The following is a 24,577-nucleotide window of genomic DNA, read 5'->3' on the forward strand; positions in this document are numbered from 1 at the left end:
GGCCGGTACCTTGACGGTCGGCCCCGCCGGGCCCGGCCGCACGCGCGCCGGTGCCGTGACCGGGCCGGGCACCTGACTCCGTGTGCCACTGACGGTGAGGGCCAGTGCGCGGCCGGGCGGCGGCACTCAGGCCCGGGGTAGCGCGCGGCGGCCCTGCGCGGCGGCTGGCCCGGCCGGTCTGAGCGGGGATGAGATCAAGGGGCGGATCAGAACAATGAGCGAGGTGCCATGGTACTTGCAGCCGACATACACTGGCGAAGCGACGTCGATGGCAGGGCTGCCGTTCGGCATGTCGACAACGAGAGGTACGAAGCTGATAGCAAAGGCCAGAGAAGTTAGCTAGGGGCATGGCGATCGATCAGTCTTGATGTAGCAAGGGTTGGCGCGACTAGAAGAGTATACAAACATTCAGAGCTACCCTGCAAGTTGGGCAGGAAGAGAGTGAGGGCTGACTGAATGAGTAAAGAGAAGAGGGAATATTTGTTTGTTTTGATGAAGGGAGCATGATAGCAGGGACGTGTTGGTGACGAGTGGCAATGTTTGGAAAGGAATGATGGTTTTGCGACTGAAGTTTTAAACAGGACCTCCGTCAGAGAAGAAGGAGGAGTACGTGTCCAACGATTACTTCTGCGATGCCTGTGAGAAAGATTTCAAACTGTACGCGCACTACGAAGCGCACCTTGCAACGCACGTCCCTTGCTCCTTCCCTGGCTGCGTTTTCTTTGCTTCCCAGCGAATCGTCAAGGAGCATTACGCCAACACTCATGTAGGAGCCGGAAGTTTGAATGACAAGAAGAGGATGGCAAATTTTGACAGCCCTGAAGAAATCGAGAAGTGGCGCGAGGCAAGACGTCGGAACTGGCCATCAGCAACCAACATCTCCCGGAAACAGGAGGAGGAGCATGTGCGGAAAGCGCGAGGAGACTGCACGTCCTCGTCGCTGGACAAACGTAGGAAGGGACCGAACTGGGAGATCCGAGTGCCCAGAGACAGCACGTCCTCTAGGAAGACAGAAACGAAGCGCTCGGCCAACGTGTCGATGCTGCCCGGGGCGAAGGAGCAGAAATCGGAGGAAGGAGCCTGCGAGAGCCTGACTTCCCTCTTTTCCTATGGCTCGGACGAGTCAGAAGAAGCTCCGCCCGAGCAGGAAGCCATTGTTCGGGGAGAGGAGAAGTCGTCCTCCAAGGCCCAGGAGAGGGAGAGTGGAAGGGTGTGCAAGTATTTTGCAAGGGGGTATTGCTCCAAGGGAAAAGACTGTAGGTTTCAGCACGTGAAGCAGGAGCAGAAGCCGAACAGGAAGAAGGAGAGCGACAAGGAAGGGGAGTATGTGCCGCACTCGTGCATCAAGAGGAAGGGCCCGTCCCTCCTCGACAGGCTCCTGCAGAAGGACAACGAGAGGGATCAGCGGGTCGTCTTGCAGTGTATCCGACATCTCATACAGAGGGGACTGTTGGCCGCGTGACATGCGCTGTTGAAAGTCTTGCGCCTGAATGGAAGAGAAACTCTTTTAATGTACACATATTACCCCAAGATGTTTTCCAGAGACGCCTTGTTGCCTCCTTTCTTCTTGGCGCTCTCCGGCTCGTAGGCAGGAGGAGGGACGATTGGCTGGGAGAGGTCTGACCGAGAAAGCTGATCCATGAGGTCCTGCGATCCTCTCACGCTTGCCCTCTCGACTGCCATGATTCTCTCTCACCTTTATGTAGAAACTTCGCTCGCCTGCTGTCTCCTTGTCCCCTGACGAGTCCTGATGCTCTCCCTTGAGTCCAGAGAGCAACAGGAAAGGGACGAGGAAGGGGGGAGTGGGAGGGAAGACGAGGGAAGTGCAAGAGCAAGGAGGGAAGGAATGATGTGGTGATCTTAGCGATTCGCATTGAAGGAAGGAAGACGAGGAGCCAGCGGCAGCACCCAGAGGAGAGAGGGGACGAGGAAGGGAAGGGAAGAGAAGAGCAACCACCTCCATGACAGCCTTCAAGATTTGGACGGTCGCTTCCCGTATGTTGGGCATCATGTACATCTGGCAGCTTCTTCGCAGTCGCTCGCAGTCCTTGTACAAGGCTTCCTTCTTGGCTGGAAGCTGCGCAGTGTTCTTGAGGACTTTGGCCAAATCGCTCTGACACGCAAAGAAAGTGAATGACGGGGAGAAAGGAGAGTTGAACGATAACAAGGACAATGGAGGCGCGAGGAAGGGTAGGAGCAGGAGCCATCACAAAGGAAAAAAGGACAGTGGAATGTTGACGAACAAAACAAAGCTGCTTTTCTCTCACCTGAAGGGTTTCAGGAGAAGGAATTTGGCTGTCTTCTGCCATCAATCTTTGCTTCTTCTCCTTCTGCTGCTGAACTTTCAGATCCCAACCTCCTCAGCTCCATCCAACACCTTCGCATCTCCCTCTGAGCTCCTCGCACTCAGCCCCAAGTTGATGAGTTCCACCATCTTGCAACGAGACTTGTCAACGATCGCGGCATCACAGAGCGTCAGCTAAGACACCGGGGAAGTCAAGAGCAGCTTCGGTTGTAGCAGTCCTGCGTCAAGACATGGACGCGGGATGACCAGCATGAGCTGAGAACGGAAGATGTTTAGGAGAAAGGAAGCGGGGGAGGGAGACATCAACCTGAAGTTGATTTGTCTTCTTCTCCGAGCTCGAATTTTCACTCGCAGGCTGGTTCGATGGGAGCAAAAAGCAGCTCCTGGCCTCGTCTCCCGCCTCCTTGCCTACGTTGCATCTCAGGTCAGTCCGTTAGCCAGGTTGGCGCGTCAAACACGCACCTTGGGCTCCAGGCAGGAGATGGCAGACAGCAACCTGGCGGCATCGTCAAGTTGTCACACGTCTCCTGCAAATCCTCACCAGCTCGTCGGCCAACAAGCTGTTGAGGAGGAAGTAGAGGAAGGAACAGTTCTGCTGGGGGGTTGCGTTGCTTCTGAGATCAGGAAAGACGATGTGTTTTGAGCTTATCTACGCGAAGACTGTCACAAGATAATGGCAGCAGACACCAAGTGGTACGTCACCGGAAACTTGAACTGTGCGTAGTCACTCTTCACTTCAGTCACAAGAACGCTCTTTTGAATAAAGCTGTAGCACCAGCAAGTATTCAGCACGAACGGTCAGCTCAGCCGCCTGGATCACCCGCGGATGGCGATGAATGGCGGGACAGGGCCAGAGGATGGAGCATTCGGAACATCTGCACGAAGAACCATTAACAGAGGGAAGAATCACGATGAGCAAGGGACCACGAGAGCCCGTCATGCCATGAGAACTTGAGTCCACGGCAAGGTTGGGGTCTGGGTAGAGGGTGATACTTGTCTACACTCAGCAGTGAGAAGGGCACAGGCACCCGAGGTGACATGGATCGAGAACCTGGAAGTGACCGCAGACGATCATGCCTTGATACGGCTGGAAGAATCTCTTTGCTAGCATGGTGAAGGCATTCTTGTAGCCTCCAGTGTCCTGCGGCAGAATCATGAGCACAGGATGGAGGAGAGGGTGCACGTGCGGAAGGATGACGAGAAGCGATTGAAAAGATAAGATGAAGAGAGAGCATGAGGGAGGGAGGGAGGGAGGAGATGGAGGGGAGGGAGGGGAGGGAGGGGAGGGGAGGGAGGGGAGGGAGGGGAGACGACAAGAAGATGAGGAGAGGCTAGGAGGACAAGTCGAGCAGCGAGAAAGAAAGGATGACATGCCTGGGGGACACGAACGCTGACAAACAGTCCCCGAGACCTAAACACAGCGTGTGAGCAAGAGGAATATGGGGAAACCTCGACCACCTCTCCGCAAGAGTTTGGTAGATCGAGCAGCGATGCAGCTCGTCGTCAGACCCCATGGCGATAATGTGAAAGACTATGGACTTGGGCAAGTGGTTCACAATGTCTCTCAGCTGCCTGAGCTCGGCAAATGACGGAGCCCCGTCCACGACTATCACCACTTGGCAGCCGACCGCTGAGACGCTGAACTTTTCCCTGAGCAAGCTGCATGCAGACTTCATCGCCTCTGTGACGTTGGCCGTGTCCTCGAGCTCGATGTCGTACAATGCAGTCCTCAGCTTCTTGTGGTCTGTCCTGGGATCGTCCTCGAAGGGCACCAAGACTTTGCAGGAGCTGGACATGGTCATGAGGCATACTGGCTCGAAGTCTTGGCTGTTCTCCAGCAGCTGCAGGAAATGTAGTATTCCTATCAGTCCAAGTCAGCTGATAGCGCGTGGGCGAGGGGCGTCGTTGTACCTCGTTGTGCTACGTTCTGCCTGGTGGTTGAGTCGTCGGCAGGATCAGCGGGCCGCAGCAGCGAGGCAGAGCAATCAAGCAGGAGCACAGTGGGCATGATCAAGTGAGAGCAGCGGTCAGGCCGTTGGCCTCGGTGCTCATTCCTGTCAAAAGCAAGTCAAGTCATCATGAAGAGCCCCTTCTTCTTTCATCCTTGAGCATCTACCCTTGGTTGTGTTTCGATCGTCTACCTTCGCTCTCCAGCTCACCCTCCCTGTCTCTCTCCCTCCTTCTCGTCTTGTCTGGTTCGTTCTCCTCTCTCCCCATCTTCACATGTTTGCATTCCATTCTTCCTCCTAACGACCGTCCGGTCCGCTCCCCTCTAGCCTGAGTGCATTCCTCTTCAGATCCTGACCACCCCCTTGGAACAAAGGTCGTTTTGTGTGGGTCCTTGAAATAAATGGGTCAAGGGAATAGATGAAGGGTGGGTACAAAAGGTAATTTGACCAGGTAGGTTTGAAAAAGAGGGGGTCCACACAGAATCGATAGGGGTGGTTTATTGGCGGGTAGGTGCGCGCATGGCAGATTGGCATGAGATGAAGGAGGAAGGGCGAGAGACGGGGAGGAGACGGAGGAGACGGAGGAGAAGGAAGAGGGTCTGGAGGAGGAGGCAGAGATGATATTAAGTAGACAGAAATCACCATGCATGATTCAAGATCGAGAGATGGTGAGAAGGGGGGTCTTGGAAGACTACTGGCTCCATATTGTGTCATCCACATTGGATCCTTGCTGAAGATAGGACAAAGGTAGACAGGAAGATATCAAGAGTGGCTGTATGGATGTGTGAGTAGTGTGATTTTCATGCTGTGATCAAGAACAGGAGCACCGTTGAACACAAAGACCGTGTGCACGCTTGAAAAGCGTAGGTGGAGATTTGAAATGAAGATCCCCCAGTAGAGCAGAGGTTGCTGTCTTTCGATGGCTCCGAGGACACCACTGGATATGTATCATATCTTCGTTAAGACACTGTCGACAGGAGACTCCGATGGATCGTCTATGATCATGGCCAGCGTCGAGAACACCCCTACCAAGAAGGCTGGTACCCCCTCCAGGGTGGCTGTGCTGGCGCAGGGGTTTGTCCAGCCCCGGCCGAGCTTCTTCCTCGATGAGGTGGAGTCAAGGTTCTTGGATCGATCTCCTCCCCCTCTCGTGTCTGACCCTGAGGCACCAGGAAGAAGGAGAGGTTCTGGCTGCCTGCCGAGGCTGGGAAGGGCTCCAGCCTTAAAGGGATGCGGATCTCGATCAACAACGAGCCGGCGGTGGGCGACTGGCCAAGGATCATCTACGACAGCGGGCCGAGCATGCTCACGGGCTGGAGGCTGCGGCAGGTTGAGATCAGCCCTCCCTTCAGCTTCCCCGTGCCCGAGGGTTCCTACTTCGTGATCCTGTCCGAACCCAACTCGCAGCTCTCGCGCGACCGCCTGTGGCATCTGCACCAGCGGCGCACAGAGAAGTGGCACCGTTCTTCGAGCTTCCTCCTCCTCAGCTTCACGTTGATCATCTTCGCCATGTACGTCTACTTCTTCCAAGTGTGGCCGGCTGTCAACAGCCTCTCCTCGCAAGCCCCCCTGAGATTCCCTCAAGTGCAGTGGAACGGGGAGATGAGGACCCTGACGATCACCAAGAGTCCTTACCTCTTCTACATCCGCCTCCTCTGGACTGCCCTGGCCTGCTGTGTCTCCACTGTCTGCCTGCTCCGTGGGATGAGAGGGTTCGGGTTGTGGGGGAGGGCGACCCTTTGGTCCTTAGACGAGCATGAAGACGGGAACCTCCCCCCGTCAACCTTCACGTCGCCAAAGGAGACGCTGCCAAGTGCGATGGAAGGTGAGCTCTTGCTCTGTCGCTCCCAATGTGACGTCTCTCCTTGACACTCTCCCTGTCAGGCCCTCTGAATCGCTCCTTCGGATCCAAGAGCATGAACCGAAGCTTTGGAGAGCAAAGCTTGCTTGGGGGTATGGGGGTCCTGGGCTCTCCTCTCCCTGGCCCCAGCACCTCTCCTCTCGCTGCCATCAGTCGACGTGCAAACAACATCGTAATGTCACCGAGCAGAGGGATGTCCCTCAACCTGAGTGGGGGAAACCTCAGCTTCGGTTCACCCATCACCTCAGCCGGCAACGACTTCCTAAGTAACCTGTCGCCGAACGGACGGAACATGTCGATGCAGAGGTGAGGGGGATGAAGCTTCTTCTGCTGGGCGATTGACGTTTGCGGGCAGTCCTCCTCGATGCCACGTCACCTTCGGGCAAGTGACTTACGCTTCGCCTCTCTCCAGCCACGATTACCTGCAGGTTTGACAAGTTGGATTGCTCCGGCCGCACCAACTGATTGCCGTCCGCAGAAGAGCATCTCGCTGATGCAGACTCCCATGCGTGCTTCGGCCCTGGCCAACTCATCAGTGCGGTGAGAGGAGAAGCAGGTGAAGGAGGAGAAACTCACGACAGCTTCTGTCAGTTCTCCGACCCCCATCCTCCTACAAGAGCAGAGCAAGCCCTTCGACGAATGGTGCAGCGCTCGCAGGTCGGACGAGAAGATTTCTCCTTGCTATTCCTGTGCATCACCACGTGATTTTAGGGTGCGCCTGGATGACTCGAGCCTTGCGCAAGACTTACGTCGGAAGACGAGGATCGCTGGAGGCGCGTCCTACGGCAACATGACTGGGTTCGGTCTTAGCGGAAGCGTAATGAGCCTAGGAGGGAGCCCGAGCTCCTTCCTCTCTCCCAACAACACCAGCTCTGTGTCAAGGTATCTTCCTTTCCCCCCTTACAACAACTGACGAGAGGCAACAGCGTCCTGGACTCCACCAGGAAGCCGGTAGACAAGAACTATGCATGGTGGCTTCAGGTTCAGACGCAAGCTCTTCTTCCCGTCCATGCTAACTGTCTGTCGTCCCGCTCAGCATTCCAATGGTGTGCTGGAATACTGCTCCCGAGTGATCAACGAGAAACTTCAATGTGGGCAGAACGTCAAAGCTGACCTTAGCCCGCACGAGATCCTCAAAAAGAGCTCCCGTGGAATCCGCCAGTGGATTGCAGTGCAGGTGCTGGGGCATGTGGTCGAACTGCTCCAGCAAGTCGATCTGGACACCGTGAGGGGATACAACAAGCCTGCTGCTCAAGCGCAGGCCCCTGCTGCTCCCTCTCCCTCCATGCCAGCACCTTCTCCCTTTGGTGAGTAGGTGGATGGGTAAAGTAGTTCGATGACAATCTGAGCAGGAGGTGCCACTGGGTCGCTGTCCTCGCCCTTCGGGTTGGCTTCCAGTCCCTTCCAGCAGCAGCAGCAGCAGCAGCAGCAGCAGCAGCAGCAGACCCTGCAGGGCGAAGCTGAAGCCCAGGAGGCCGTTGAGCGTGCAAAGGCGATGGACAGGAAGCAGCAACTTCGGTGAGGAAGCTCTTTCATATCATCAGTTGGATCCTCTCGTTGCCCCGCACGTCTCAAGCTCCGCCTCTCTTCCTCCTAGGAATGACCCATGACGTCCTCGCAGGCAATACACTCACATGAAGCGGTTCCCCTCGCACGCGGTGGAAGCCTATATCAAGAAGAGGATCAAGGAGCTGGCAGGTGCGATGAAGGGCGAAGGGGGCGAAGTTGCTCATCCTTGCGAGCAGAAGACAAGGAGCTCTTGAGCTACACGTGGGACGGTGGGAGCCACGATCACTATGACGTCCGCCAGGTGCAGACGAGCCGAGTGGGAGGAGTAGATGCGGGCGACTCGCAATTCTACAGCGTTTACGCCCCCCAGGGGTCCTCCCTGATCCTCGATCCTCCTCTCGTCAACAGGTACCTCGATCTACCCCCCGCCCTCTGCCTTCCTCCTCCTGACCTGTGTGCAAGGGAGAAGAGGGTCTGGCCGCAGCACTACAACAACCAGCTCAACCACAGGGCGCTGCCGACTGACGCCGAGCTCCTGATACATGTGAGCTGTGAAGAGGGGGGGAGGAAGCAGCCGTGGGACTGAACGTCTCTGTCAGATCGTCTGCACCTTCTTCGACTTGAGGTCGGAAGGCCATCTTCCCCTCGCTGTCCCTCCTCCGTCCCCTCCTCTGACACTGCACGACAGGCAGCGGGCTCCGGTCAATCTGAAACCGGCCGCTCCTGCAAACCCTTCGACCAGCCCGCAGGTCCTCAGGAGATCCCATGCGAGCTGCTACCTGAGCCCTTCTTTCATCCTCCAGGCTCCCATGGGCACGTCGTCCCCTTCGGCTCGTCCTTCGGCTCGTCCTTCGGAACTAGCACCTTCGGTGCTCCTAAACCCTGTGAGTGCTGATTTCTGTGTGATGAAATCTGCGTCATCTTTCTGCTCTTGCAACTTCTTCCTTGACCCCCTTCTTCCTCCTTCCTCCCATCCCTTCCCCGCTTGTCTCTTCGGCTCCTCCCCCACTTTGCTGATTGCATTTTCCAGCTCCATTCGGCTCAATGCCTCAAACTCAAACTCCAGCTGTGCAGTCTACCAATGTACAAACAAGTAGCAGCAAGGTAAGGCTGCGATCCCCTCTCCTCATCTATCCCTCCCCCCTGCCCTTCCTTCCCTTCCCTTGGTGCCATCAACTCTTCCCTGCCCCTCCTCTTGCCTCTACTCCTGTTCCTGTACCTTATCGATGGTGCCAGCAGGACGTCAAGTGGTTTAGCACCGAGCACTTCTTCGCTGCGCCCATGCCAGGTAGCAGGCTCGCTCGTCCTGCAGCCTTGAGCAGCACTGACAGTGTCCAACAGACTCGGAGGACAACGAGAAGTTCAACCGCGCAAGCATGAGCTCGATCCAGACTACGGTGATGCCCCGCCTTGCCACGTCTCCTGCTCCTGACCTGAGACAAGGCCGACATGAAGCGAGAGCTGAAGAGCAAGCCCTTCTTGGAGGAGCGACTGTCTCATGGACGCGACAGGTGGAGGCTGAACTGTTCCACTGGCTCCTCATCCTGTTGCTGGCAGTTTACACCCTGAGTCGCACAAGATGTGTCCTCACTACGTGGTCTTCCTGGAGAAGCGACAGGTCAGTGCACGGCCTGTCCTTGAGTTTCTTCCCAACCTCATGGATGTTGTCAGAGCCTCGGGGCATCGAGCGCGGGGCTCTCGATGCGGAGCGACATGGAACAGGTTGACAGAGGGCCCGGCGCTTGCAGCCTAACTTACTAAGTTACGACATACTCAGGTGGTCCCTCGGCCCGGGCCAGACAACCTCTTCGACGCCCTGGCGGTGCTGGCGATAGAAGTGAAGCTGAGGAACAAGGGGAAGCTCGGGATGCTCGACCTCAACCACCCGAGTCTCAACCTGATGTCATTTGTTCCCGCTGAGCTAGCATGAATGGACTGATTGACATCTCAAGCGAGTCATTCGAGTCATTCCCGTAGCCGGCTCAGCATTAAGGCTTTACTCAACACTGAGTGGCCGCTGCCGGCCCCTGAGAGCAGTCAGAATCGCTAAAATCCATGAGCTAATTCTGTTTACCCCGAGGCAGCTCAGGTTACAGGTTGTCCGGGGCCCATCATGAGTCATTTCGCCGGTTGTCATCCTGCCAACATTCCTTGTCTTGTCAATCTTGCTCTGCCTGCTAAGTTTCCCCGGATCGCTCGACCTAACGGTCACTTTCCAACTACCCCACCTACCCTTCGAGGCTATGACGTTCCCACCAAAGCACCGCTAGCACGAGCTTTCCAGTCGGTCTCGCTTGAGTCAAATTCATATACAAAACAATATTGACTGATTTATCATGGTACTCCTTGAACTCTATGCAGTATTCGCACCCCCACCCCTGATCGATGTAGTACTGAGGGGTGGGTGATAATTTTTTGATGATCAAGGGGTCACTAATTTTACCGAGGTCATCGAGGTAGGGTCATGAGCCCTAGGGGGTCCTAGAGAGTTCCTAGCATGATAGAAATTCTAGAACAATAACGGCTCAGCCCTAGTACGGTGGGGGTGGAAAGGCAGTGGTGGGGTAGTGGTATCACTGAGAAATGAACCAGGAAGGAACAATGATTCAACATCGGGGGTAGGGTGGATTTAAAGATTTGAAGGCACTGGTGGGTCATCGGCACAACTACCCATTGGATTTAGGTGTTATAGACGGGTGAATTCGGGACTAAAAAAAAATGACGCGGTATCCGATTACGGTAGGAGGGGTGGTATCACACGAATTCAGGGGTCACTGAATTTGGTAGGTAGGGGCCCTCTGAGGGGTCAAGGGGGTTCCTAGAGTTGAACGTTTTCTCGTGGGGCGTATGTGAACGTGAGAGGTTCCAACGGTGGGGGTGGTTTTGATCGTTACAAGGGTCGTATGCCGTGAAGAGGGGGGTCCACATGAATGAGGGTACATATTCCTGTGGATTTCAAGGGGTACAAGCTAGACTTTTTGAGGGTAGGGGTAGTGAGAAAGGGTGTAGTCCCCTGAAGGTGGTGTGTAGGTTGGTAATTACGAGGATCAGATGAGGTTGGGGGCAAGACACGGGTAGGGTAGTAACAGTTATCTATTAATCTTAGTAATAGGGGGTACGTAGACTGAATCGGTGGGGTGGAGGACCCTACCTCAATCATCACAAGGTGTTTTACTTTGGAGGGTGGGGTGGGTGGCAAGGAAAGAAATCTTTGATAGGAGGGGGTCCAGGTAAAGGTTTGATTAAGAAGGATAACCTCGGGGTGGGTACGATTGAAGGGAGGTATCCAGGGGGTGAGGGTCTTATAAAATTTGGGGTGGGGGTGGGGGACGTCGGGTGGAGGGGCTGGAGGGGTGCGCAGGCTCTAAAGAGGCGAGGCAGAGAGGGAGAGGTAGAGACTCGCGCCTCGAACTCGTGCCATGTCCACCTCTCCTTCGTTGGCTCCTCAGCAACCCACCACCAGTGACTCCGCCACTACCTCTCCTGTGATCAACAGGGCGGCCTACCAGACCTCCTCCCTCATCCCGGGCGGCATGGTCTACCCCGGCGGCTACATGCTCTCCGGAAACGTTGGAACTTCTGACGTCACCACCACCACCGGACTCACTGGCATGACCTACGGCAGCTTGCCCATGGGCTACAGCACCGCCTACACCTCCTTGGCTGCCAGACCAGTGACCCAGGTTACCAGCCTTCCGGTTCAGAGCGTCGTGAGCGCCCCCAAGGTTCACACTGTGAGTCGCACGCCATTAGGTGTAAAGCAGGTCTGACGTCTTTTCCAGGTCACCGAGAGCCAGCAGGTCGAGCAGACTGTCCCCAAGTACGAGTACGAGACCCGCCCCATCATCGTCCCCACCCTCGTCCCTGTGGAGAAGACCATCATGGAGACCAAGCTTGTTCAGGTTCAGGTCCCCAAGATCATCACCACCCAGGAGCTCCAGAACGAGACCCGCTACATCCAGATCCCCAGACCTGTGTTCGAGGAGAAGAGGATCAAGGTCAAGCGCCCCACGGTTGTGTATGAGGAGCACGAGATCGTCACCACCCAGCAGGCCTTCGAGACCCGATCTGTCTCTATCCCTGTTACCCGCACCTACACCACCACTGAGCAGGTTGTCACTGGCACCACTCCTACTGTTCAGACTGCTTCCTACACCACCGGTGCCTACCAGACTGGAACCGCCTATCAGACCGGAGCTACTTATCAGACCACTGGCACTGGCTACACCGGATACACCACCGGATCATACATGTCTGGATATCCCTACAGCACTGGCAGCGTCACCGGCACCACCGGCGCTACAGGCATGACTGGAAGCGTGGGACAGTGGCAAACCCTTGACGGACAGCCTCTTCCTGCTGCACTTCTCAGCCAGCTCAGCAGCGGATTGTACTCCACCAACGCTTCCAACACTGGTGCCAGCCCCGCTGCTCCTGCCAGCGGCGAGACCAAGCCTTAAGCACGAGTGCCTAACAAACATTGAATATGCACTGTAATATTGTTTGAATAAAGTGAAGAAACACTGAGTTTAGTTCAATCTGCAATCAAACGTTCACAAACCATGCTATATAGTTTCTGGTTCTGGAAAATCTCAGATATCTGAAACAGATCAAACGAAGACAGATTCACCTTGCCCTGTAATGTTAACACAACGTGTGTATGTGCTGGTCCCCTGAGCTGTTCATGTACTTGGTCCAAGGAACCTCGAACGGGCTGTTGTTATAGGTCACATCATATGCCATTGAAACACTGAAATACCTCGCCATTCACCGAGAGCAGGATATCACCCACGTTCGTCTGATTTATATGCATTAGCACCAGACAGACAGACAGGTCAAAACTGCTTCTTTGCCTTACTTTGTGGGCTATATTGCATCTATCATCGAATCCCTGTACCATTATTCTTCCACTCATCTCCTGGAAGAAATTTTGGCTTGAAAGCACTTCAAAACAATTGGTTTACAATGAATTGAATCCCTGGATCTCCATTCCTGGATCTTTCGCTCAATAGACTGCACTCCGAACGACTATGAACAAGTTCAGCTTGTCAGTACAACTTTCTTTCCAATGATATGCTCACTTGTGTATTGCAAAGGCTTTGCGCTTTGACGTCGTCTGAAAAGATCCAGCAAAGGGTTAGCACAAATCTGTAGCAGATTGATCAAGACATTATCAGGAAACTTTTGCAACGGCACAAATCTCTCTTGTTTTACGGTTCCTTCAAACTGCATTTCGATATCATTCAAGAGGATTCGACAGGCCTAGAATTGAATTCATCACCTTGGGAGCGAAGTTCATGCCCTGGTAATCGTCCTGCTTTGCTGGACAGCAATCGCCTTGAAACAAGCACCAAATTTTATCCAGATCCATTCTTTCTCGAACCTCAGAACTGTTTAAGAGTCGTCAACAACATTTTCAAGTCATGTCTTGGTTTCCAACGGGCTCGCTCTTACACCAGATTCACTCATACACAAGACATCGATCTCATTCTATGCATCGCGTACACCAACTGTATTGCAGGGAAAAACTGCTCGTCATCATTCCTCGAGATGTCATGGAGATTCTCCTTCTTTCCTTCGTGAATGATGCCTAATCTTAATCCATCTGACACAGTTCAGGTCGGATGTGGCTACGCCCGCTGCTTTCGCATCGATATCTACTAGGCGCCCATTTTCACCCTCATTTCAAACCCGTATTGATCTCTCCAAAGCGACTTTTGAAATCTTTTTTTTCAAACTCAGTGACTCACTTGACCGTACGGGGCCTTGCCGGGCCGCCCGGCACTGCGGCTGCCAGCGCCACTGATCCGCCGCTCTCTGGCGAAAGCCCGCGAGCTGGACGCCTCAGCGTAAGCAAGCCGCCTAAGGCTAAAAGGCTCGAGAACTTTCGGATCAGCTCAGGGGCCGAGGAGGGCCCCGGAGCCTCACGCGGCCTCGGCCCGCCGAGGCCGGGCCCGCCGGACAGCAGTAAGAGGTAGGCGAGGACCGACTTGATATGTAAGCTCAGCAGCGTCATCACGTGATAGCCAGGGGGGTCACCAGTGTGTGGGAGGCTAAGACCCGACAAGGAGTGGCGGCTGAATCGCAGAGGCGCTTGTGGAGATGAAATGCCGCTGGGATCTGCAGGATGTGATCGACAAGTCGTTAGACTGACTTGCTGGATAGAGTATGGGCATGCATGAGATCCTCTCTCAACCTGTCGGCATAGATCGCCCCTGCCTCTGGCTTGAGAGCATGTTTGAGTATCAAGGGCAAACACAAATTAATGGCATTGCTTTTCCCTGTTGAATTGGAGATTACAGCATTTCGATTAGCCCCTGTGCCCCTCTCTACACGCCCTCGTCCTTGTCCAGCAATGACCGCTGTTGCTTCCAACAAGTAGAGGATGTATAATCCAATGGATCAACCCGAACACGGCCAGAGATTGTATGAAAACAAAACCCAAAAGGACGTGGTAGTATCGTGGGAGTTGAACTTCTGCAGCATGTCTCACTGACATGCGCGAGCTTGCCACACAATCGGGTCATCCGAGCACGTGTTCACGAAAGTGGTCCTGCGGAAGGTCAGCTCTTGCTGCACCCCTCCTCGCTCTTGAAGACGAGGACGTTCTGCTTGTTCTCGGGGTGGAGACGATCATTCCTTGCTACTTGCAGATACTGTACGGAGAAGGAGAAGGTGAGGCTGACTCGGACACATGACTTCATCCTCTGTCAATTCGACGTACAGACGTTCTGCTCGAAAGTCCCTCCAGCTGTTCACGACTCTTTCATATCGTAAGATGCGGCGTCAAACTACGTCAATGGTTTCTGGGGCTCGATGACATCATACTTGCAAACCATTCGCTTTGGATAGTCGAGATAGTGTAGAGGATGACTCACTGAGTCAAAACTCTCTTACTCTTCATCGCATGTCAGGTAGACGGCATGAAAGCAAGTCGTCTAGTAGCATTGGAGCTCCTTACAATGCGCGGAGAACATCTTTTGGGGTTTATTGAAAATATTCATTGATTTTCTTCTAGATATTTGAATATTGAGAGGTAATGTTCATGGATGGGCGGGAAAGGGACTTTCTTTTTCAATTTGAGCTGAAGTGATTAATGGTCTGATGGGTAGGGGTTGGGAATATCGACAACGACACAAGTGGGGCTAGGTGGGGGTATGAATTGCTCAGAAGTAGGGGTGATATCCAAAATAGTGGGGTAGGGGTCATTGTAACAGCGTAGGGGTCGGAGGGTCGGGTAGTACTTGTTATTAGAAGGAATGGCGGGAGAACGGCGGGTGGAGGTGACGAAGCGGATAGGAAGGGAGAGGGGAAGGAGGAGAGGGTTGTAGGGAACAGACATGGCAAGGAACAACCAAGTTGAAAGAGCATTTGAATGATAGACTGTAAGAGATTTGAGAGAGATCGTGATGGAAATGGTTGATTCATTTGTGAGACAGAAATGTTTGATTGGTTCTCGATCCTCCATATTTTCACAATCTTAAAGACCCTTTTGTCTTCACAACGTGAGTGTTGCATTTAGTCTCCCGCTGTGCTGCGTGATGGCCTATATCTGATTACCATTAGACCCCTACTTCTATTCGAAGGTGGATTGTTTGGAAAGATCTTTGCGTATGTGTTGGTCCTTCTGATCAATACTTTTGGCAAGGTTTTCGGGATCTAGAAATGCTTGCTGTTTGGCAAAGGCAGCAAAACAGAAGCGTCGATGTGGATTTCTCATACCCTCAGCTGGAAAAACTTGGACTGATTCGGGCTGGCAAACAGTGCGGGCCAGAATTTCACCACTCACATTTGCGTTTTTCTTGCTTTGACGCTGGAAGGTTGAGAGTAGAGGTCTACGGGAAGAAATCATTCGGGTAGTTTCACTTTGCCAGGATTCCCCATCTGATTCCTGTCTTATTGGATGATCAGGCATCGCACACAAGATTTTGTCGGAAAGTTGCCCGAATCAAAGATACAAGCTTCTCCATTCTATGTACAACCACTGCCTGACTGCTGTGGACATTTTAAGTTTTACGTTTGCCCGGTAGCTTGCTTGTTTCTTTTAGGAGGGTGTGCGCATTTTGCTGAATGGAACATGACAGATTGCTGCTGTCACCTTGATTCTGGAGATTGCAGATCAAAAGAAAGATTTCCAAGGCCACATGCCTGTCTCAGCGATCCAACTGCCCGAAAATTTCGAGCAGCAGATTCATTCAGCCTTACAGATCATGGCTCTGATCGTGGCGGGCGAGGACCATCAGATCGAAGGGGATTGTTGCAGGTTCAGTGCAAGTCCAGCTGCTGTGATCATGGCTTCGGGTCTTGTTCGTGCCATGGCAACTCTGGTTGCAGCTGCGATGGATGAGAACGAGTACCTTACTTGCATGCAAGTGTTGAGAGGTCAACTCCTCGCATTACCTGGGGTCAGCTTTCATGCATGGGCGATGTGGGTATGCTGAATTCGCATTGTAGGTGATATGGCCTGGCAAGCAAGCGGGAACGAAGCGTTCAGCAGTAGATCTTGCCAACATGTATCAAGAGCATCGACATGAAGTGAAGCGGAGACAGGATGAAACCAGGTACAGCATTCTGAATGACGAAGTTGAGTGAAAACTTACATTTCCTGCCTTGCTGGAGCAGACGGTTGCAAAATACCATCAAGGACTTGAGGGCAGAGAATCAGACTCTCAGGATCACAAACAGAAACCTTACAGAACGCATAAACGAGCTTCTAGCTCAGGGCCATGGTAGAGTGGACACAAACGCATCTATGGTGTCCTTAAGTATATTTACCTCATCCACGTTGAGCATCACCAACTGATGATTTTACAGGCTGGGGACAATCATGATTGCCTAGGCACACTGGGAAAGCAATTTTGTAAATGTGAAGGGAAAGCTGAGCGCTTGAAATCTCTGGCGGAAAGATTTCCTCCATACCTGTAAATTGACTGCGATTTTTGATACCAACACGCTCGTCTGAGCGTGAGAGCATCTGATGAAATAGCTGTTGTGATGCAATTCTCTTGCATTAAACGTAGGATCTGTGGAGTTATTGTCGAACGAGAGTGCTGGTGTTGCATGTTGATGTGGTCCTTGTACGTGTGTGCAGCAAGTAAAATCCTCGAGACACAAATATAATCTGAAATAGATGATGTTTTGTGATGTGATTGATAAATCCGCGTTTGATTTGTTAGTTCCTATCTAATCTCAGAATCATGCGTTGCTCATCATGTCTTGATTGAGTTCATTGTTTCCTCATGATGGTGGTGATCGTTAATGCCCCAAAAGCACACAAAATGCATTTCCATTTCATTCTGTCGCAGACACAAAGCTTTTTGCAAGACTTTTCTTTATTCATCGCATAAGCATTTGTTTCCCTCCATTGTGAGGTTACCTTCATCCAGACAGCGCTATCCTTGCCTCTGTCACTGGTTCCTTTCATCCTTCTACAGTCATCCTCCGTTGCCTAAACTCGGAGCCTGACCCCCACCTGTCGCACCAACCCATTGCATTCATCCTTGCTTCGGTTAACCCAGACTATCGGCATTTCTCTACCTCCCTCCCTCTGTACCTACCTCTGTACCTCCCTCCCTCCCTCCCTCCCTCCCTCCCTCCCTCCCTCCCTCCGGCCCCTTTCCATCTTGTGCATCCAGTTGCATACCTTTTGCCTGCGTGTGGTCTTCCCTCACCTGGGTACCTCTGCCATCATTCCTCTGCTATCTTACGATACTTCTACCTCCTCTGCTCTGCTCTGCTCTCTCCTCCTCGCCCCCTCCCCCCCCCCTCCCCCCCCTCAAATCTCCCGCTCCCACCCAGCTTGTGCTTCTCTCGTTCTCCTGTTGACTCCTTCCCAGCATTTCCCTGCGCCTGTCCATTCCGGTAGTTTCCTTTCGCTCCGAAAAGGTTTTTATGACGGAGGTGGGTGCCGTGCTGATCCCACGTGGCCTCCTTGGATGGTCGAAAAAGATTCTTTTCGAATAATTGAGATTCGAAACGATCCGTCCGATCTGATCACATGATAAATGGTGAATTTATAATATCTGAATCGGTCAAACAACGGGGTGGGTTAACCATCAATAGGTGGGTAGTGGGGTTGAGGCTGTGTATAAATGAATTTATATTTATATAGCTTATAATCACGTGAGCGAGGCTTTGGCAGGTGTTGTTTTGTAGCGGGAGGGAAAGGAGGGGAAGGGGAGTGAAGGGAGGGGAAGATAGGGCACGAAAGTAGAGGAGAGAGCAAATCTTGAAGAATGGGAACTGGGCCATGGTAACATTTGCGTTTGGAATAGCAAACGAGGAAAGAAATGAAGCAGAACTGGAATTTACACAACATTCGCATTGTAGTACATGTATACTAGAGCAGAGGAGTGTAGATCAGAATGCGTAAGATCCTTATTTTCTGTCCTGTTCCAAAGATGTTCCACCTCCTCTGTCTTTGTCATGACGGTTTTCTTGCCAGGGTCCTCGCTCAAGGATTCCAATATGTTGGGCAGACCGCAGGTAGTAATACTAATGTGTCCTTCCACCCTTGCCTTACTTTCTATGTGAAGCTGCCAGTGTCGCTGCTTCAGTCCAGCTGGGACGAATTTCTCTTGTTCAGGAACTTGAGCACTGAGGAGATGAATGCCTGCATCTCGCGCATGAAGGTCAGGACGTTCAAGGCTGGACAGCAGATCCTGAAACAAGGAAGCATTGGAACTACAGTGGTAAGTCATGAAACCTCTTGTCCTCTTGTGCTGCCTGCTCTCGAGCTAACAGCCTCGCCTCCAGCATTTCATCGATGTGGGGAGGGTGAAGGTGATTCGCGACGGGGTGTTGCTGTCAGAGCTGAAGGCGGGAAGCATGTTTGGAGAGATCTCCTTCGTGGGGATGTGCAAGAAGGTCATGAGGAGGGTCTATGGGAGCAGCCAGATCGAGAGGACCTGCAGCATCGAAGCGACGGACCTCACCCGAACGGTTGAGATCAGCGTGCAGGACTTGTTCTTGTCCCTGCAGTTTGACAGCTCGGGCGAGGACAGGGTGATGAGGTAAGGCATGCTCCTGCCATCGTGCCGATGATGCTGAACTTGACGCGCAGGGCGTTGGAGTCTTGTGAGGACCTCATAAGGACCCGGAGCATGAACATCCAGCAGCTGGTAGAGGAGCCGGTGGACTGTGTGCCGGGCATGCTCGAGGCCTGCGACAGCCCGCTGTCCTCCTCGGATGAGCCGAGCGGTCCGATGGTGGAAGTGAGGAGGCACCAGAGCCCTGAGTTCAGTGCAATGGATAAGGCCATGGCGGCAAGGAGATGCCTGCGGGCGGCATCGCCAGGAGGGGGCGAGGAGAGGAGCGAGGAGATCGTGCGCAGGATAACGATCCTGGCGGCTATGAGCCTGTACTCGCGGCAGGAGACGTACAGCAGACCGTCGGCTGACACGAGGAGTGTCAAGTTCAGCGAGCGATACGTGATGGGAAAGAGGATAGGAGACGGAGCCTTCTCCACCGTCAAGGAATGCATCAGCAGGCAGGACGGCAAGAAGTACGCGGTGAAGATCCTGGCGGAGAAGAACTCCCTCTACCACCACGAGGTCCGTAGCCCCCGCACGCGTGCTGCTGCGTCTTGCTGACGGCTCGGCGCAGATCAAGGCGCTGAGGAACGCGTCACACCCCAACTGCGTGACTATGGTCGACGTGTTCGAGGAGGAGCGAACGTACCTCGTCCTCGAGCTGTACGTCCCTTCCTCTCCTTGAGACTCCCCAGTGACAGGAAGTGTGTCAGGTTGTCAGGTGGGTCTGTGCTGGACAGGATCGTCGAGTCCGAATTCTTCTCCGAGAAAGACGCGATCTTGGTCACCGGCAGCATCCTCAAGGCGTTGGAATATTTGCACTCACAGGGGATTGTTCACAGAGATATCAAGGTGATGGCCTTGCTACCTCCTCCCCCTTTCATCCTCCTCCTCCTCCTCCTCCTCCTCCTCCTCCTCCTCCTCCTCCTCCTCCTCCTCCTCCTCCTCCTCCTCCTCCTCCTCCTCCTCATCCCCTCTGAGTCTCACTCTGCATCTCTCAAAACTTCGCTGACGAAGTGGGTCTGCAGCCAGAGAATCTCCTCTACGTCTCCAACGATCCTTCATCACCTTTCTACCACACTGTCAAGGTCTCCGACTTCGGCTTCTCCAAGCACGATTGCCAAGTCTTGAAGACCGCCTGCGGCACGGTGATCCTTCTCCTCCTCCCTTGCCCTCCTTCTGAACTGACCGTCACCTCCCTCTCCAACCCCCTCCTGCTCCTCCTGCTCCTCTTGCTCCTCTTCTCTCTCTCTTTCTTGTCCTACTCTCCTCTGTATCGCCCATCCCCGCCTGACCCGTCGGTGAGCAGCCGGAGTACATGGCGCCGGAGGTGCTCGAGACGACGTCGTCGGGTTATGACGAGAAGGTGGACATGTGGTCACTGGGTATCGTCGTGTACGTCATGCTCAGCGGCTTCTTCCCTTTCCTCAGCAGCTCCCGTCCTGCTCTCTTCAAGAAGATCGCAGCTGGAGATTTCACCTTCCCCTCCCCCTACTGGGACTGCGTATCGGACAAGGCCAAGGACTTCATCAGCCAGGTGCGATCAGTACACCAGGCTCCTTCACCTGCGCCTTTCCTGCTTCCTCGACCTCCTCCTCGTACACTCATTCCTGCCTCCCTGCCTCCCCCCACCCCCTCTCCTCATCCTCCTCTCCCCTGAACCTTGCTCCTCTCTCCTCCCTCCCTTCCATTGATCCTGCGCGTCCTAAAATGCTGCGTGCAGGCTCTCAGGGTCAAGTCTGAGGAGAGGATCTCAGCATCGGCTGCCCTGCAGCATCAGTGGATGACTGAGGGAGTCAGCCAGTGCGAGACAAAACTGCACGGGTAAGGAGAGAGGGCAGGAAGGACAGGGGCAGGGCAAGAGTATGACAAGCAAGGGGGAATGAACGGGGGGTCGAGGAGGAGGAGGAGGAGGAGGAGGAGGAGGAGGAGGAGGAGGAGGAGGAGGAGGACATACGAGGAGGAGGAGGAGGAGGAGGAGGAGGAGCTAACAGGGTCGGCAGGCTGCATCGGGCCTTCATGCTCATTCGCAAACTTCCTCTCTTCGACAGCGTCGACCCGTCCTGCCTGCAGGAAGTAATCAAGTGCCTCAAGACCGTCAGAGTTGAGCCGGGAGAGTTTCTGATCCGCTGCGGGGACGTCGGAGACTGCATGTACTTCGTCAACTCGGGCAGGTAACGATCATCTTCTGGTCCTGCTGCCCCTTTCCCCTCACTTTCCTGCTCCCTTCTCCCACCCTTTCCTCCTCCCTCCTCCGCCTTCACTTCTCATTCCGTCACATCCGTCCTCCCTTCTGCTCTTTCCCTCCATTCAGCTTCTACAGCTCAAGCACTGCTCTTCTCCCCCCTGCTCTTCTCCCCCCTCCCTCCCCACCCTCTCTCGCTCCCACGTCTCACACGTTTGCTTCAGCGTCAAGATCATGTTGAACGGGGAGGAGATCGATAGGCTGAGCACAGGTGACTTTGACGATCTCCCTCTCCCCCTCTTGTCCTCTCATCCTTGCCTCTCTTTCCCTCCCTTCCTCCCTTCTTTCCCCTCCTCACCCTCGAGCTCTTGCAGGCGACTTCTTCGGGGAGGTGGCGCTCATGCTATCAAAGAAAAGGATCGCCGACGTCATCTCCCTGGGCAGCAGCAGGGAAGTCAAGGTCAAGAAAACCCTCTCCTTCCCCGAGCCCAACTCCACCTCGAGCATGCAGCATGGCAGCATCAAGGGAACACGGTCCTCCTCCACCGACTGCAGCTTGACATGGGGAGAGGAGAGGAAGGGGGTGAAGTCACTAGAGCGGGAGGTTGAGGAGCGAAAGCCAGTGGAGCTCTTTCAGCTCATGCGGACGGACTTTGAGAGCATCGTGTCCAAGTTTCCGATGCTCAAGGCGAGGCTGGCGAGCATCGGAAGGGTAAGGGAGAGAGATGGAGGGGGAAGGCCGAGAGGGGAGGGAGGGGGAAGGGAGGGGGGAAGGGAGGGGGAAGGGAGGGGGAAGGGAGGGAAGGGAGGGAGGGCGGAGTACGTGGACGAGGCAACGGGAACGAGGAGTTGACTTGGAGTTGATTTGGTTCGCAGGCTCGTGTAAGAAGGAAGGACAGCTTCGTGAACAACAATGCCAGCGACGAATGAAGGAGAGGAGGATGAAGGAGGAGAGGAGGAGAGAAGGAGAGAGCTGTACACTAGAACATCGTGCCTTTAAGTTAGCGGGAGGATGAATCGTTTCTGAGCGAGTACATCATGAGAAGACCGCCATATGTTGCTGAAGGGGTCAGGGGAAGGGACGGGGGGCGGGAAAGGAGTGAGAGAGAATGAGAAGAGGAGAGGAGGAAGGGACAGCATGAAGCGTCATAGGAGGGAGACGGGAAGGGGAAGATGGAGACGACCAACGATGAGGTGAAGGTTGAGAAAAGGGAATGAAGGGGAGAAGATATCGATGAGAAAGAGGAGGAAGAAGAAAAGGTGGAAGAGGAAGAGACAATCAGGAGGAGCAGGAGCAGGAGGAAAGGGGGAGGGGGAGGGCGGCGTGAGGAGAAGGACCACGAAGGAGATTTTAATCCGACATGTCGTCGAGGATACGAGCTTCCCCCGACCCCTTCCTGTTGCTCCCGAACGTCAACCTGTTGGACTGCTTTGCGATCCTCGTCCCGAACTGGATCGCTCGCTTCACCTCCTGCGCTCCCCTCCTCAGCCCCACGCGCTCCGCCACCAGCCGCAGCAGCAGCTTGTCCCCGATCCCAGGAGGGAGGCTCATGTCGGCGATCGCGGAGAGGGGAAGGGAGGACAGGAACGACACGACCTCCTCATCGAGGAAGGGAAACCTAGCTTCCCTCCCATGGTACGAGATGCACCGATCGTCTCTCCCCAGGTTCCTCTGCCAGATCCGCTCCATGTCCCTGCCCATCTCCTGCAGGACTCCCTCCTCTCCTCCCCTCTTCATCTTCGCCCTGTACCTCGAGTACCCACACAGCTGCTCGTCCGCTCCCATCCCCAGCAGCAGCACGCTGCTCCTGCTCACGAAGGGCCTCCCCTCCCCCAGCACCCGCGCGATGGGCAACGAGCGTCTGCCCCGCACCCACTGACGAGGATCGGAGGAGGTGCCAGCAACAAACTCCGCCTCCTTCCCGCCATGGCCCTGGGATGCCGTAGCGTCCTGCTGGAGCAGAGGCTTCAGCCTGCCCAGCCATGGTCGCACCCTTCCTTCCCCGATCAGCCAGGAGGGACGCCGTCTCCTGATCTCCTCCAGCACCCGCTTCACCCCCAGCTCAGGGTGAGCTGAAAGAATCTCTTGCACGACCTCTCCGATCTCTGACCTCTGCGGTTTGTAGCTGCCTTCGGCACTCGCTTCCACTGCGGCACCCTCCCGTCCTGCCTCCCCTACTTCCCCCTCCGTCGCCTTCTCCACCAGCCTCTCTCGTCCCCCTTCCCCTGTCGTCTCTTCCTCTTCCTCTGCCTCCTTCCCCTCCTGCTCCTCCCTGCCTCGCTCCTCGCGCGCTCCGCTTGCCCTCAACGCTTGCAGGCGCGTCGACAGGTCCTCCTGCACGCGGACAGAGAGCTCCTCTCCTGCATCTTCCTTGGGATCGTCCAGCACAACCCCAGCAGCCCTCGAGCCGAACCAGAGAGCCGAGCCGATGTTGAAGTCCATCTGGGTGGCCCGCGGGAAGATCAAGCTGAGAATCTCTTCTCTCCTCTCCTCCACCTCCTCCTGCGTCACATCCACAACAACCAAGTTCCACCTCCTCCCCGGGAAGAGCTCCCGCAGCTCCCGCAGTGACTCGACGCCCGTGTAGCGGTCAGGAGCCTCGAAGGGGTCGAAGGAGACGTTGATGAGGTCGATGGCCATGCTCGGATCGACGTGACGATGCGCAAGGGCGGCAAGGAGCGTTGAGTCGAGCCCACCGGAGAACATCACGGCTACAGGGGAGCCGTCCTCCATGCCCGATCCCGCCAGCCGCCTCACTCCCTCCACTCTGCGCCTGACGCTGCGGTCAAGGAGGAGGAAGAGAGCCTGGGCTGCTTCCTCCATGCTCATGGTTGGTGACGTTGCGCTGATGTAGCAGGAGCGATGGAGGGGAGGCACTCGCGGTGGCCACTGGGTCTTGTGAAGCTCGAATCTCTCCTGCTCCCCCCCCTCATCGTGCAGCTGGAGGAAGAAGATCCCGTCCGGCGTCACCTCCTCCCACCCCTTCTCCTGTATGTTCCCTGCGCAGGAGGACAGTTGGTAACCGCCCCCGTCGATCCTCCGCATCAAGAGGCTCCTCCTCCCCAGTCGGTCTCGTCCGAACCATAGCCTCTTGGCCCTCTCCTCCCAGAAGATGAAGGCAAAGGGCCCCTCGATCCGAGAGACCGCCTGCAGGAAGTGCTCTCCTCCTCCCCCCCCGGCAGCACACGCCCTCGAGAATTGGTCGAGCACCACTGGGGTGTCGCTGGTATGCTCCTTCACCTCCATACCTCCAAACACCTCGCCGTTCCAGCACAGCACGTCTCCTCCTATCTGACCTGCTGGCTGCTCACACATCTCCCTGCCTCTCAAGTGAAGGACGGCAGCGAGCAGCGTAATCCTCCCTCCTCTCAGTTCGCGCGAACCCCAGCCATCCGGTCCTCTCCTCCGTAGGGATTCTCTGGTCTTCGCACTCAGCAGGTGGTCTCCTTGAGATGTGCAGCAACAAACTCCTCCTCCTCCTCCTCCTCCTCCTCCTCCTCCTCCTCCTCCTCCTCCTCCTCCTCCTCCATGAATGATGGCCACACACCCGATGCCGCACATGCCGGCGGGTCGCTGTCCTTGGGGTCTAGAGTAATCTCTGCTACACTTATACTGATGTCTTGTACTTATTCTATGCACCATGACTGAGGCGGGTCTACTAATCTATACTGGCCCGTCCTCCGAGGCTCGGAGCCCGCGTTGGCAGCCTGGATGAAGAATGGTTCCGAGGCTGTCCG

At 54.9% G+C, this 24,577-nt stretch overlaps 7 protein-coding genes across 7 annotated transcripts; 5 read left to right on the top strand and 2 right to left on the bottom strand.

Annotated features, from left to right (window-relative positions):
• Window positions 1–214: 214 nt before the first annotated feature.
• On the top strand, window positions 215–1,462 carry GUITHDRAFT_102835 (hypothetical protein; the record flags this gene model as incomplete). The annotated part of the gene is made up of 2 exons (XM_005838495.1): window positions 215–305; window positions 582–1,462. The coding sequence occupies 2 exons, from the start codon at window positions 215–217 to the stop codon at window positions 1,460–1,462; spliced, it is 972 nt and encodes a 323-aa protein (XP_005838552.1).
• Window positions 1,463–1,521: 59 nt separating this feature from the next.
• GUITHDRAFT_102836 (hypothetical protein) lies at window positions 1,522–4,101 on the bottom strand (the record flags this gene model as incomplete). Its single annotated transcript, XM_005838496.1, has 14 exons — window positions 1,522–1,647; window positions 1,697–1,759; window positions 1,958–2,113; window positions 2,268–2,333; window positions 2,378–2,479; window positions 2,613–2,713; window positions 2,768–2,801; window positions 2,847–2,954; window positions 3,008–3,071; window positions 3,126–3,180; window positions 3,230–3,302; window positions 3,357–3,446; window positions 3,701–3,716; window positions 3,764–4,101. The coding sequence occupies 14 exons, from the start codon at window positions 4,099–4,101 to the stop codon at window positions 1,522–1,524; spliced, it is 1,392 nt and encodes a 463-aa protein (XP_005838553.1).
• Window positions 4,102–8,697: 4,596 nt separating this feature from the next.
• Window positions 8,698–9,568, top strand: GUITHDRAFT_150938 (hypothetical protein). The gene is made up of 7 exons (XM_005838497.1): window positions 8,698–8,728; window positions 8,861–8,912; window positions 8,966–9,021; window positions 9,068–9,135; window positions 9,182–9,242; window positions 9,296–9,346; window positions 9,402–9,568. The coding sequence occupies exons 2-7, from the start codon at window positions 8,906–8,908 to the stop codon at window positions 9,552–9,554; spliced, it is 396 nt and encodes a 131-aa protein (XP_005838554.1). The 5' UTR covers window positions 8,698–8,728; window positions 8,861–8,905; the 3' UTR covers window positions 9,555–9,568.
• Window positions 9,569–11,043: 1,475 nt separating this feature from the next.
• On the top strand, window positions 11,044–12,084 carry GUITHDRAFT_102838 (hypothetical protein; the record flags this gene model as incomplete). Its single annotated transcript, XM_005838498.1, has 2 exons — window positions 11,044–11,358; window positions 11,407–12,084. The coding sequence occupies 2 exons, from the start codon at window positions 11,044–11,046 to the stop codon at window positions 12,082–12,084; spliced, it is 993 nt and encodes a 330-aa protein (XP_005838555.1).
• Window positions 12,085–15,065: 2,981 nt separating this feature from the next.
• On the top strand, window positions 15,066–16,549 carry GUITHDRAFT_134483 (hypothetical protein; the record flags this gene model as incomplete). The annotated part of the gene is made up of 7 exons (XM_005838499.1): window positions 15,066–15,129; window positions 15,211–15,272; window positions 15,445–15,480; window positions 15,709–16,056; window positions 16,079–16,185; window positions 16,247–16,379; window positions 16,439–16,549. The coding sequence occupies 7 exons, from the start codon at window positions 15,066–15,068 to the stop codon at window positions 16,547–16,549; spliced, it is 861 nt and encodes a 286-aa protein (XP_005838556.1).
• A 2,426-nt stretch (window positions 16,550–18,975) lies between these two features.
• On the top strand, window positions 18,976–20,482 carry GUITHDRAFT_65968 (hypothetical protein; the record flags this gene model as incomplete). Its single annotated transcript, XM_005838500.1, has 6 exons — window positions 18,976–19,205; window positions 19,243–19,317; window positions 19,368–19,506; window positions 19,683–19,802; window positions 19,964–20,191; window positions 20,378–20,482. 6 exons carry the CDS (start codon window positions 18,976–18,978, stop codon window positions 20,480–20,482), a joined length of 897 nt encoding a protein of 298 aa, XP_005838557.1.
• Window positions 20,483–22,253: 1,771 nt separating this feature from the next.
• GUITHDRAFT_48895 (hypothetical protein) lies at window positions 22,254–24,254 on the bottom strand (the record flags this gene model as incomplete). The annotated part of the gene is made up of 2 exons (XM_005838501.1): window positions 22,254–22,667; window positions 23,187–24,254. Coding segments are annotated over 2 exons (1,482 nt in total), but the record flags the coding sequence as incomplete, so codon positions are not given.
• Between the last annotated feature and the right edge of the window lie 323 nt (window positions 24,255–24,577).

The sequence above is a fragment of the Guillardia theta genome (genome assembly GCF_000315625.1).
Source record: "Guillardia theta CCMP2712 unplaced genomic scaffold GUITHscaffold_11, whole genome shotgun sequence".
Classification (NCBI taxonomy): Eukaryota; class Cryptophyceae; order Pyrenomonadales; family Geminigeraceae; genus Guillardia; species Guillardia theta.